The sequence below is a fragment of the Callorhinus ursinus genome, unplaced genomic scaffold, assembly GCF_003265705.2.
Source record: "Callorhinus ursinus isolate GAN/ISIS: 27379988/994484 unplaced genomic scaffold, GSC_fseal_2.0 scaffold22, whole genome shotgun sequence".
NCBI lineage: Eukaryota > Metazoa > Chordata > Mammalia > Carnivora > Otariidae > Callorhinus > Callorhinus ursinus.
In genome coordinates, this window is record NW_027397084.1 from 26,818,168 (window position 1) to 26,831,859 (window position 13,692).

The 13,692-nt window shown below is 38.9% G+C and overlaps 1 protein-coding gene and 1 pseudogene across 4 annotated transcripts in view; one reads left to right on the top strand and one right to left on the bottom strand.

Moving 5' to 3' along the window:
• CD109 (CD109 molecule) overlaps positions 1-13,692 on the top strand; it is a 171,005-nt gene that overhangs the window by 91,800 nt on the left and 65,513 nt on the right. For all 4 annotated transcript variants that reach the window (XR_012381956.1, XM_073905229.1, XM_073905227.1 and 1 more), the window contains exons 24-26: positions 7,070-7,151; positions 9,427-9,655; positions 12,927-13,092. Coding sequence is in view for 3 of the 4 variants with exons in the window: in XM_073905229.1 (XP_073761330.1) it covers positions 7,070-7,151; positions 9,427-9,655; positions 12,927-13,092 (477 nt within the window). In the remaining variant the exon portion in view is untranslated. The remainder of the gene's footprint in view (positions 1-7,069; positions 7,152-9,426; positions 9,656-12,926; positions 13,093-13,692) is intronic.
• Positions 12,620-12,753, bottom strand: LOC112838092 (U2 spliceosomal RNA; annotated as a pseudogene).

Below are 13,692 nucleotides of genomic sequence, written 5' to 3' on the forward strand. Positions count from 1 at the left end.
GTTTGCCTATTATTGTGTGTGTCTCCTGCACTAGAAGGTAAGCTCCGTGACAGTGGGGGCTGTGTTTAATCTTTTCACCGTGACAGTGGGGGCTGTGTTTAATCTTTTCACCATCGTATCACTATATAAGCACCACCATAAATACAGACTGGATGAATGAATTACTGTCAATATTCATTTCTTTGGGCCTCCGGTTCATCATCCTGATGCGGGGGTTGGGCCCAGAACATGTCTCAAGTACTTCCTGGATTGTTTATAAACACTAAAAGTTCTACCTGGCCTTGGCTTTTCTTAGGAGCTAGGGAATGGGGCCAGTGGTTTCAGCTCACCTTCTGAGTGGAGCGGGCGAAGTGGCTGATGGAAGTCAACACGATGGTGCCCCCCCAAATACGTCATTTCACCGGTTGAACTCCATTGTATTTCAAAGTCGTGGACAAAAGCTTCTTGGTATAATGCTTTTCATTATGAAATCAGTGTCTCATTTCAGAGACTGTTTTTTCTTTTGCCATCACATTTGCCAAACTCTAAATATACTGTAGTTGTTTTTATTTTTTAAGAAATTAAAATGGTTTTGGCATGAGTCATGATTATATTATTTAAATGTCATTTATGAACAGAGCATTGTTTTACTTAAATCATGCTTGGCCCAGGAGCCTTGTAACCTAACCCATTGTTTTTTTGGTCAAAACAACAACTACATCATTGAATGAAGTCTCTTTTGCTGTCAGAAAGAAAAATAGAACTGTAAAACGAAAACTGTTTTTGATAAGGACTGGAAATCCTGTCAATTAGAGATTTAAACCACTTGTTTTCCTCAAATATTTAAAAATGGAACCTGTGGCTCCATTTTTCAAGTGAGACTCAGACCAAGCCTAGTTGAAAACACGTTATATTTTTTTTCTGTTGAAATAAAAACAGGAAAAATAAGTTTCAGAATTCTTTTTTTTTAAGATTTTATTTATTTATTTGAGAGAGTGGGCGAGAGAGAGTACACGAGTGGGGGGTGGGGAGGGGAAAAGGGAGAGGGAGAAGCAGACTCCCCTGCTGAGCAGGGAGCCCGACATGGGACTGGATCCCAGGACCCTGGGATCATGACCTGAGCTGAAGGCAGATGGTTAACTGACTGAGCCACCCAGGCGCCCCCAGGTTGCAGAATTCTGATGCTGTTCGGGTCATCACAAGAATGGCTAGAGGCAGTAGTGAAATTACTGAAAAACTGAAAAACCTGGGGAAGTAAGTTCTTGCTTTCCATATTCCATATCATACAGAGTAAGGACGTTGATGATGATTACTTTTCTTTTAGTACAGGAACTATTTTCATCAGCTTTTTACCAGAGGAAGTGAGTGATAGTGTCACAAGGAGCTGATTTTACTTCTTTTCCTTATATGTAATTTTGACACTTGAGGTAAACCAAGTCAAATTATGTTCAGGATTTTTTTCTATGTCTTTCTATGAATAGTATTTTCATCTTTATTATGATAGATTATAAATATTTTACATTCATGGCTATTCCAAAGAAAATTCATGACCCAGGAAGTGTGTAGCTTGTCTGGCCCTTTATAAACAACAGTTCATGGGTCATTATCCTATCAGACTCTTGACTTCTTTTGTATTTTAATATTCAGAAGTGTCTGTTAATTTCTATTGTACTATTGCTTTCTAACTCCAGAGCTATTCATGAAACTGTGACCTTTGGGCAATACTCTTATTTCCTCATAAACTTTTGGAGAAAATCATATTTTTACCTTTTTCACCTATTATGAAAAATCTCCAACTGAAGTGACTACACTTGACTGTTGAATTGTTGTATTAATAGTAAACATCACAGCCTAGTCAACGGTGTCCTTTACTGCTTATGGAATGGTTGATTTGCAGGAGAAGCACTGATAGTTCTCCAACGATTCGTGGCTGATTTATGTGAAGAAGGCAACCTCACAGGATGTTCCTCCTGGGAGAGTCACATAAGTTCCTCTCTCTAGGTTCTGATTCTCTCCTTTGTTTTGCTGTGGGAGCAGAGCTGGAGGTGTGGAATCTCAGTTTCCTCTAAGCCAGCTCAAGAAATGTACTCCACAACTGGAGATTGTCTGTGAGTCCTCCCCCTCCTCTGGGCTTGGCAGCCCCTGATAGAGGAATGGTGCTAGTTGTTGATATTAATGGGGACTCTTGGAGGTCAGCCACCTGAGGGGTAATTTCCATAAGCACTGATCTCATCTGCATGATCTCATCTCTCTGGTTTTATAATAACATACTTGGAACTGCAGTTGTTGACGTGATTTTGGGGCTTGGAGCACATGGTCCTCTCTTTAGAAGCTGGTCCTTCTTTTCCCAGAGACATTTCCTGTAGTGATGGTGGGTCCTGAAAGCTTTCTTTCTTTTCTTTTTTTTTTTAAGACTTTATTTATTTGACAGAGAGAGACACAGCGAGAGAGGGAACACAAGCAGGGGGAGTGGGAGAGGGAGAAGCAGGCTTCCTGCCGAGCAGGGAGCCCGATGTGGGGCTCGATCCCAGGACCCTGGGATCATGACCTGAGCCGAAGGCAGACGCTTAATGACTGAGCCACCCAGGTGCCCCCCTGAAAGCTTTCTTTTCTTCTCTCTCCCCTGCCCTCCCCTCCCCTCCCCTGCCCTCCCCTCTCCTCTCCTCTCCCCCCTCCCCTCCCCTCCTCCCCTCCTCCCCTCCCTTCCTGTCCCCTCCTGTCTTCTCTCTCCTGCCTTCCCTTCCCCTCCGGTACCCTGTCAGGTTGAGTTCACAGTTAAACTCTGCTATCTGGTGGATTTAGTCCTGAATTGGAAATTGAAGAAGAATGTCTTGGACTCTTTTGCTAATTTCCTTTGTAAACACTTGAAAGTTTTTCTGCTTCTCTGTGAACCCTGACTGCCTCTGAAAAAGGAAGAGATTATATGTTGTGTTTTTTTCCAAGATTTATGAAAACTAAAACATGTTGAAGTGAACTAGTGTTAATAATGCCTATCATTTTTTTCTATTCTTGTTTGTTTTCTTTTTTGAATATGGAGAACATTAATATGCTTCCAAAAGCCCAGCTTACTCTAAAAGGTATATGTGAAGGGGTATCTCTCCCTCTTGTAACCCTTCTCCCAACCCCTTGTGGATAACTTCATTAGTTTCTAGTTTCTCACTCTCTCTGTAGAAATTAACATATGCATTTATATTTTCTTATTTTCTCTTACACAAAAGGTAGAATACTATACATACTATTTTACTCTGCCTTTTTCACTTAACAGTGAATCCAGGAAATCACTCTGTCTGAGTTCAGAAAGATATTCCTCATTTTTTTTCACAGTTGCATGGTCTCCAATGTGTGTATGTCCTACCGTTTACGTCAACCAGTTTCCAATTTGGGGGCATTTAGGTAGTTCCGGTATTTTTGCAGTTACAAATAATGCTGCAATGAATAATCTTATTATCTTCTGCATATATGTTTTTTTGTATTGTTGGAGGTATATCTTCAGGGTAGAATCTTAGAAGTGGGATTATTGGATCAAAAAGTATAGACACTCCCTTCACAGCAGTTGTACCGTTCTGAGTTCCCTCGAGCACTGAACGAGGTTTTGGTGTCCTTACAGCCTTCCCAACAGAATGGGTGGTCAGACTTTTGAATCTTGGCTAGCAGGATGGGTGAGAAATGGTATCTCAATGTAGTTTTAATTTGCATTTCACTTATTATGAAGTTGAACATTTTTCCATATATTGAAGTCCATTTCTCTTTGTTTTGTGAAATGTTTCTTGTCTTTTGTCTGTTTTTTTTTCTTGTAGGATTTTACTCTTTTTCTCTAAACTTATATATAATAATAACTAATAATATATAAATGTATGTATAATTTGTATGTTAATATTAGGGACAGTAGCCATTTATCTGTGTGTATGGCACATATTTTCTTCTAATTCATCGTCCTTTAACTTTGCTAATATGTGTTTTGCCATGGAAAAGTTTAAAAGAATTTTTTGTGGCCCTATTTATTACATATTTTCTTAAAAACTGGGTGTTAGAAAGCCTTTTCCCATGCCCGCAGTATGGAGTGATGCCTCTTGTCTGTTGAGGGCTTGCCAGGTAAAGGTGCTGCGCTTTGTAAAGGTGCTGCAGGTGACCTTGCACTTGGTATGTTGTGAGTTCAGTGTCCTCATCTCTGAAGATGCTATCTCTAAATAGCATCTACATCCTAGAGTTGTGAGAATTACCTGAGTTCATACCTGAAAGGGCTTTGAACAGTTCCTGACACATGGTCAGTGTTGGATCAAGATCAGATATTTAATTACTGTACCATAGTATTTCAGTTTTAAATATGAATATTATAACACCGTTCATCATAACACCGTTCTTTAAATTAAAGCAAAATTCTGGCATCACCTAAATGTTGTTTGTATTTCTTTTACTATAGGTCTTAAAGCTCACCATGAAACAGTGTCTTGTATTTTACATGCTTTGTCTTATTGTAGCTTAAATCAGATACTCAGATCTGGGGTTTCTGGGGAAGGGCTCAAGGAGGAAAGTTTGGGACATGGCAAGAGCAGATTAGCTATAATTTTAAACCATCAATGCTCATGTTTTGTTAGTTAAATATGAATAATTACTTATAGTTATTGATGCTTCTAAAATGTGGTATTCATAAAGTAAACTTTTTTTGTTACTAGAGTTTCCTAGGGATTGAATTCAACATTTTATAAACGCTTATGGTTTCCAGGCTCCATGTAACTGTGCTGCAAAGTTCATACTGTGTGATGTCCCCTGCCTGTAGTAGAATCCTTTAATTTTCAGGAAGAGTGCTTGGTTACCAGAGAATCATTGATAATGCCTTGAATTGGAAACATTTTTGGCTCCTGCTTATGCTTGCTATCTAATGATAAATTGTTGCTATTTTTTTTAAGTGAGAGACTATCAATTTCTTTTTTTAAGATTTTATTTATTTATTTGTCAGAGAGAGAGAGAGAGAGAGCACAAGCAGGGGGCGTGGCAGGCAGAGGGAGAGGGAGAAGCAGTCTCCCCGCCAAGTAGGGAGCCCGATGCAGGGCTCAATCCCAGGACCCTGGGATCATGACTGGAGCTGAAGGCAGCCGCTTAACTGACTGAGTCACCCAGGCGTCCCAAATTATTGCTATTTTAATTTCATTTTTAGCAGCTTAGTTTATGGTGGGTTGTTTGGTGAATCTTTTAGTGTTTGGCCTATGATTTCTTAGTCATTGGTCTTTGAGACCTGCATTCATTGCTTTGCAAGTATGAAACACCTGCCTTATTTGCAGCCATTTATTTGCAAATATGAAACATCTGCTTTTACTAAAGCAGCTATATGAGCCTTAACCCCCTTCTCAATTTACTTCTGTAGTGAGACTTCATTACCACTGCTGGGTTCTTTTTTTTTTTTTTGTGAGAATTTAGAATTGATGTGGTGGGCAGAGACCGGTTCTTCCTTTGTTTTACCTCAGTTGGCCATGACCAATAAATTTTAAAGCAATTATCTTAGATTATTTAGCAATTTTCCCCTTCTGTTGCTGGCCTGAAAATAGGAAGTATTTTTACTTTTCATTTTAGCCCTAAACTTTAATTATAATACTCTAGATAGTATTTTTCTTAGGTAGCAAACAATTTTAGATGATTAAGCATGGAAACTATTGTAGTCAACATTACAGACTTAAATGAAACTTCGCCTTTAGTTTGCTTACTTTTAAATATTTTATTTATCTATTTATTTGTTATTTAGAGCACGAGTTGGGGGAGGGGCATAGGGAGAGAGAATCTTTTTTTAAAATTTTTTTATTGTTATGTTAATCACCATACATTATGTCATTAGTTTTGGCTGTAGTGTTCCATGATTCATTGTTTGTGCATAACACCCAGTGCTCCTTGCAGAATGTGCCCTCTTTAATACCCATCACCAGGCTAACCCATCCCCCCACCCCCCTCCCCTCTAGAGCCCTCAGTTTATTTTTCAGAGTCCATCGTCTCTCATGGTTTGTCTCCCTCTCCAATTTCCCCCCCTTCATTCTTCCCCTCCTGCTATCTTCTTTTTTTTTCCTTAACATATATTCTTAACATATATTCTTATATGCAATATATATATTGCATTATTTGTTTCAGAGGAACAGATCTGTGATTCAACAGTCTTGCACAATTCACAGCACTCGCCATAGCACATACCCTCCCCAATGTCTATCACCCAGCCGCCCCATCCCTCCCATCCCCCCACCACTCTAGCAACCCTTAGTTTGTTTCCTGAGATTAAGAATTCCTCATATCAGTGAGGTCATATGATACATGTCTTTCTCTGATTGACTTATTTCACTCAGCATAACACCCTCCAGTTCCATCCACGTCATTGCAAATGGCAAGATCTCATTTCTTTTGATGGCTGCATAATATTCCATTGTATATATATATACCACATCTGAGAGAATCTTTTTTTTTAAGATTTTATTTTTGAGAGAGAGAGAGAGCGAGCAGGAGGCGGGGGAGGGTCAGAGGAAGAAGCACATTCCCCACTGAGCAGGGAGCCCTGACACGGGACTCGATCCCAGCACTCTGGGATCATGGCCTGAGCTGAGGGCAGATGCTTAACCGACTGAGCCACCCAGGCACTCCCCCCCCACTTTTTTTTTTTTTTTTTGGTGCAAAAAGGGTGATTTTACTAAAGCACAGAGACGGGACCCATGGGCAGAAAGAGCTGCTGCAGGGAGAGAGAATCTTAAGCAGACTCTGCACTGAGCATGGAGCCACACTCAGGACTTGATCTCACAACCCTGAGATCATGATCTGAGCCAAAATCAAGAGTCAGACTAGTTTGCTTCCTTTTAACTGGCTAGAATTGCTGTCTCTGTTATAATATTCTTCTGAATTTAATTTGGGGCTATCACAGTTCTTATTTTACATGTTCTGCTTGAAAAATCTTGATATTTTAAATCTCTCACAGCATTTAATATAGAAAGTATTCAGTATTAGTTGCTGATTTGGTATCTTCTCTCCCATTCTTTGTTCATATTTCCTTAATATGAAGTCATGATTAGAAACTTTAATTCATTTCAAGTTGTAATTATCTGTCTACTTTTTTGTTCTTCAGGTTATCAGAGAGAACTTCTCTATCAGAGGGAAGATGGCTCTTTCAGTGCTTTTGGGAATGATGACCCTTCTGGGAGTACTTGGTAAGTGTGTTTTTGTTTTTGTTTTTGTTTTTTAAGATTTATTTATTTGAGAGTGTGAGTGAGTGCAGGGAAGGGCAGAGGGAGAAAGAGAGAGAAACTTTAGCAGACTCCTAACTGCACTTGGAGCCTGACTCAGGGCTTGATCTCAAGACCCTGAGATCATTACCTGAGCTGGAACCAAGAGTCGGACGTTTATCCGACTGTGCCACCCAAGGGCTCCCACTTGGCAAGCGTTTTTACAAACAGAACAAATCTGTCATGAATGGGCTCTTACTCAGTCAAAATGGCCATGAAACTGACAGATGTGTCCCTATGTATATAGGCTTGTAGGTTGCTTTTCCTATAGCAGGGCTTTAAAGGAGATTTTCCATTTTAAATATGGTTTTAAAACACTAATAAGTAAAATGTTTTTATTTAGAAAAGAAAGGTATAAATCCTTTTTTTGTGGGAAAAGTAGTAAGAATATGATGATGATGCAGTTGACAAGAAAAACTGGTTAGAAATACTGAGTGATTGTGACATAGTTTTTTTTTTTTTTTTTAGAGAGAGCACGCTAGCAGGGGAGGAGGGGCAGAGGGAGAGGGAGGAGAGTGAATCTTAAGCAGGCTCTATGCCCAGTGTGCTCGGATGGGGCCCGATTTCATGATCCTGAGGTTGGGAGTCAGTCGTTTGAGCCACCCAGGCACCCCGACGTAGTTTTCTTAACCGTACATGATCAGTACAAATTTTTATTTACAATTTACAATACAAAATACAAATTTTGTATTAACACAGTCAACATAGTTTCTTTAAGGTTATTTTTTGTGGAAAACAGTGATGGAATTGAGTGAATAAGCATCCAGATTTCCTCCAGAATGGAATCTCTGTGTGGCTGATTTTGGATGATTATTTTCTCTCCTTGCACTATTGTCAATTCTACATTTCACCCAGAAGAAGATTGACTAACTGTAGCAGTCAGGTTAGACAAGGCACGCTGCGGTAACAACCCTCTAAAATCTCAGTAGCTTATTAATTAGAGCTTCTGTCTTGCTCATGCTGCATTTCCGTTGTGGGTCAGCAGGGGGCTCTGTAGTCTTTGCTCAGCAGCCACCATCTCCCCAGGAGGCTCCAGACTTAGTCTGAAAAGAGAAGGCTGGAGTATCCAACACTGGTAATTAGGTGCTTCAGCCTGGGTGCAACATCTTTTCTCACTTTATCGTTATGAGAGCTGGTCACATGGCTGTGGTTAACTTCAAAAGGGCAAAGAAGTGAATTTCTCTGCATACTCAAAGTAAAAGAGGGTCAGATATTACTGAATACTAGTAATATTTATCACACCAAAACATTTCATAGGATGAGACATAGCTGCTTCAAATTTTCTTTTGGCCGTGTCAGGATAGAGATCCATAAATAGAAAAGTTTTGGTGTTTTATTGCTTGATGATCTGTTCGCCTAAATATTTATTGTTCTGTAGCAAGCATTGGCAAACTTTTTCTGTAGGCGCTCAGATAGTAAATATTTTAGGCATTGCAGGCCACATAGAGTCTCTGTTGCGTGTTGTTTCCTCTTTCCTTCTTCCTTTCTTCCTTCCTTCCTTCCTTCCTTCCTTCCTTCCTTCCTTCCTTCCTTCCTTCCTTCCTTCCTTCCTTCCTTCCTTCCTTCATCCCTTTAGAAATCATTCTCAGGTGGAGTGTGCTGGAAGGGAGACACATGTAAACAGACCCTGGGCTGGATTTGGCACAAGGACCAGATTTGGCCCAGACAGATTTGGTTTGTAGGCTGTAATTTTTCTGACTCCTATCCTATCGCAGAGAAAATATCCATTTTCTCTAGTTAAAAGTACTACCATTTGATTGTGAACTATATATACTTCATCCATAGCTTTAGGGTTGAGCCAAGTGTGTAATGGGATCTTCCTTGGTAAATACCTAGAACAGTCCAAAGATGATAACCTTGGACAATTTTATTCTCCTGGAGTGTCGAATTCTCAACCTGTAAAATATTGGGGGGGGGGAGCGGATTAGATGATTTCTAAGTTCCTTTCCAAATCTGGTGTTTTGGGAGTTGATGTGGAATTTCTTGGCCATACCCAAGTGGAAACTGTGTCTAGCAGCTAGGCTAAGATGTTCATGTTGTCTCTCTGTTTCCTTTTTTCCCTTTGTTTCTTCTTCAGTGATTATCCTTTTGTGAATCTTGTGGTGGGGAAAAAATGTTGTTATTGGTGTTTTCTTGCTCAGTGTTATTTAGAAGACTTTATAAAGTGTATTTTATGTAATTTTTCTCCTTTTTCACCTAGGTTGTCAGCTTTTGTTCTAAGATGTTTCCTTGAAGCTGATCCTTACATAGATATTGATCAGAATGTGTTACACAGAACATATACGTGGCTCAAAGGACGTCAGAAATCCAATGGTGAATTTTGGGAGCCAGGAAGAGTGATCCATAGTGAGCTTCAAGGTGGCAATAAAAGTCCAGTAATGCTTACAGCTTATATTGTGACTTCTCTCCTGGGATATAAAAAGTATCAGGTATTTAATCTTTAATTTAATAAATGATAGGTGGGAAATCACAAGGAAGGTAGGTCTTGATGAGTCAATAATGTGTCTGGAAACCGAAAGAGTTTTGCAATTTTACATCACATTTGAAGTCTGAATTTGGGTACCTTTTTGCTTTGCGTTTGTGGCCATATTCTAAAATCTGAGAATGAAAATATGAACCCACTCTTTCAGAATAACTAAGAGTGCTTTCTTATATAAATGTTGTACTTGCTATTGGTAAGATAAATCGATAAGTATTTTATCATTGGAAAGGTTCATTTATTAGGGGACAGAAAAGTCTTCAGAATTTGGGAATGCATTCTAGCACATTTAGGTTGTGAAGGATTTTTTTTTTAATTTCTAAAGTATCATGGAGATATTACAATGTCTGCTAATTTAGTACAAAATATACCCACACTGTAAAAATCATGTTAAATGGGCATGGATGTCTGGATGAGAATGAGGAGGCATGAAAAGTTATGCTAATGAATTTAATTTTGCTCCAGAGCTGTCTCAGTGATTGATGCCTTTACTGCTTTAATGGCAACTGCATTGTACATGATCGAAAACAGCCATTCTTGATAGTAAGCTCCTACTATTTCCCTAGTCCAGTACTAGGCACATGGAAGATAAAGTTTCCCTTAAACTTAGAGCTTCAACACCTGAGATTAGATATGAATAATATTTTTCTCAAGTTATATTTTGTGTTCTCATCTGAGTTCATGATATTCACTGGTAGAAACACTGGCAAAGTTCTGCTTCTTATTTCTTATTCCTTCTGGGGAATGGTGCCTATTTACTCATAAAAACTGAAAAGCAGGGTTTTTTCTTTTTTTAATCTTTATTTTTATTTAAATTCCAGGTAGTTAACATACAATGTTATATTAGTTTCAGGTGTACAACATAGTGATTCCACACTTGCATACAACACCTGGTGCTCATCACAACAAGTGCCCTCCTTAATCCCCACCACCTATTTCACCCATCCTCCTGCCCACCTCCCCTCTGGTAACCATCAGTTTGTTCTCTGTAATTATGAGTGTGTTTCTTGGTTTGCCTCTCTCTTTTTTTCTCCTTTATTCATTTGTTTTATTTCTTAAATTCCACATATGAGTGAAATCATATGGTATTTGTCTTTCTCTGACTGACTGACTTAGCATAATACTTTCTGGCTCCATTTGTGGTGTTGTAAACGGCAAGATTCCGTTCTATTTTATGGCTGAGTAATATTCCATTGTATACACACACGCGTACACACACACACACACACACACATCTTCTTTACCCATTCATCAGTCGATGGACACTTGGGCTGCTTCCATGTCTTGGCTACTGTAGACAGTGCTGCTATAAACATTGGGGTACATGTATCCTTTTGAATTAGTATTTTTGTATTCCTAGTGCAATTGCTGGATTATTGGGTAGCTCTATTTTTAATATTCTGAGGAACCTCCATACTGTTTTCCAGAGTGGTTGTATCAGTTTCTATTCCCACCAACAGTGTATCAGAGTTCCCCTTTCTCCACATCCTCACCAACACCTGTTGTTTCTTGTGTTGTTGATTTTAGCCATCTGATAGGTGTGAGGTAATATCTCATTGCAGTTTTGATTTGTATTTCCTTGATGATCAGTGATGTTGAGCATCTTTTCATGTTTGTTGGCCATCTGCATGTCTTCTTTGGAACAATGTCTATTCATGTCTTCTGCCCATTTTTTTTTTTTAAAGATTTATTTATTGAGAGAGAGAGAGCGTGGAAGCAGGGGGAGCGACATAGGGAGAGGGAGAGAATCCTCAAGCAGACTCCCCGCTGAGCATAGAGCCCTACACAGGGCTCAATCCCAGGACCCCAAGATCATGATCCGGGCTGAAATCAAGAACTGGACACTCAACCAGCTGAGCCATCTAGGCACCCCTCCCATTTTTTTTTATTAAAAATTTTTTATTTTTAAGTAATCTCTACACCCAGTGTGGGGCTTGAACTCACAACCCTGAGATCAGGAGTGCACATTCCATGACCAAGCCAGCTAGGTGCCCCTCTTCTGCTCATTTTTAATGGGATTATTTGGTTTTTGGGTGTTGAGTTGAATCAGTTCTTTATATATTTTGGATACTAGTCCTTTATCAGTTATGTTATTTGCAAATATCTTTTCCCATTCTGTAGGTTGCCTTTTAGTTTTGTTGATTGTTTCCTTGGCATGCAGAGCTTTTTATTTTGATGGAGTCCCAATAGTTTATTTTTGCTTTTGTTTCCCTTGCCTAAGGAAACATATCTAGAAAGAAGTTGCTATGGCTGATGTCAAAGAGGTTACTGCCTGTGTTCTCCTATAGGATTTTTATGGTTTCAGGCCTCATATTTAGGTCTTCAGTCCATTTTGAATTTATTTTCGTGTATGGTATAAGAAAGTGGTCCAGTTTCATTCTTTTGCATCTTGCTGTCCAGTTTTCCCAACAGCATTTGTTGAAGAGACTGTCTTTTTCCCATTGGATATTCTTTCCTGCTTTGTTGAAGATTAATTGACCATGTAGTTATTGGTTCATTTCTGGGATTTGTATTCTGTTGATCTGTGTGTCTATTTTTGTGCCAGTGCCATACTGTTTTGATTACTACAGTTTTGTAATATAACTTGAAGTCTGGAATTGTGATGCCTCCAGCTTTGCTTTTGTTTTTCAAGATTGCTTTGGCTCTTCAGGGTCTTTTGTGGTTCCATTCAAATCTCATGATTGTTTGTGTTAGCTCTGTGAAAAATGCTGTTGTTACTTTGATAGGGATTGCACTAAATGTGTAGATTGCTTTGGGAAGTATAGACATTTTAACAATGTTTGTTCTTCCACTCCATGTGAGCATGGAATGTCTTTCCAGTTTGTGGAAAGTTCTTGTGTTGTCTTCAGTTTCTTTCATCAGTGTTTTATAGTTTTCAGAGTACGGTTCTTTCATCTCTTTGGTTAGATTTATTCCTAGGTATCTTCTTATTTTTGGTGCAATTATAAATAGATATGATTCCTTCATTTTTCTTTCAAAAGCAGTATTATTTTGAAAATGAATAGCAAATCTTTACACTTGATCTTAGCCAAAAGGCCGAGAAGCGATAATAGCAAATCTTTAAATGTCAATGATCATCATTGATTCCCATTGCCTGGGACAAAGTCAGGTGCTTAAATAGGCACTGAAATTATTTTTTGAATGAATGTTTGAAAATACTTTTTGTTTAAATGTGTGGTAATGGGTTATTTTGAATAGTAAAATATATTTTTTTTTTCAAGCCTAATATTGATGTACAAGAGTCTATCAACTTTTTGGAGTCTGAATTTAATAGAGGAATTTCAGACAATTATACTCTAGCTCTTACAACTTATGCGCTGTCATCCGTGGGGAGCCCTAAAGCCAAGGAAGCTTTGAATATGCTGACTTGGAGAGCAGAACAAGAAGGTAATGCATGGGGTCATTTGAGATTGTTAGACTGCTATGCATTATGAAATATACAAATTATGTGAGAAAGTTTTGTAAGCCAGATACGAAGTTGATAACATTTACCTCTTCTGAATGGGATGATAAATGAAATGCAGATGAGATCAGATGAGTCTGACATGGCTGTTTCTGCTCTCCCAGAGTTTTCTAGAGAATTTCAGGGTTTGGGTGTTTCCTTCTTTTACATATGTTCTGCCCTGTGTTAGTTACCTTTTGAGTTCTTTGATGCCATTTCTGGTTTCGTGGCCTTGAGTGGTCATTAGGACATGGGGTTGTGGAGAGACTTGGGTTTTGTTGCTGCTACTTGCTTTTATGAGTTTCAGTTTTCCTAACTAAAAATGGGAGTAACACCTATCAAATGTTCAAAATTTGAACTAAAATGCTAATTAGTGGAAATGCAAATGCCAAAAAATGCTGTTAGTGAGTTGGAAGACTTTTTTTTTTATGGGCTACAACAGGATAAAAAGTACAAGTGTTGCTACTTCCCAAATGGCCTCTATGGGCAGGGATCCAGGTGTGTGTGTGTGTGTGTGTGTGTGTGTGTGTGTGTGTGTGTGTGTG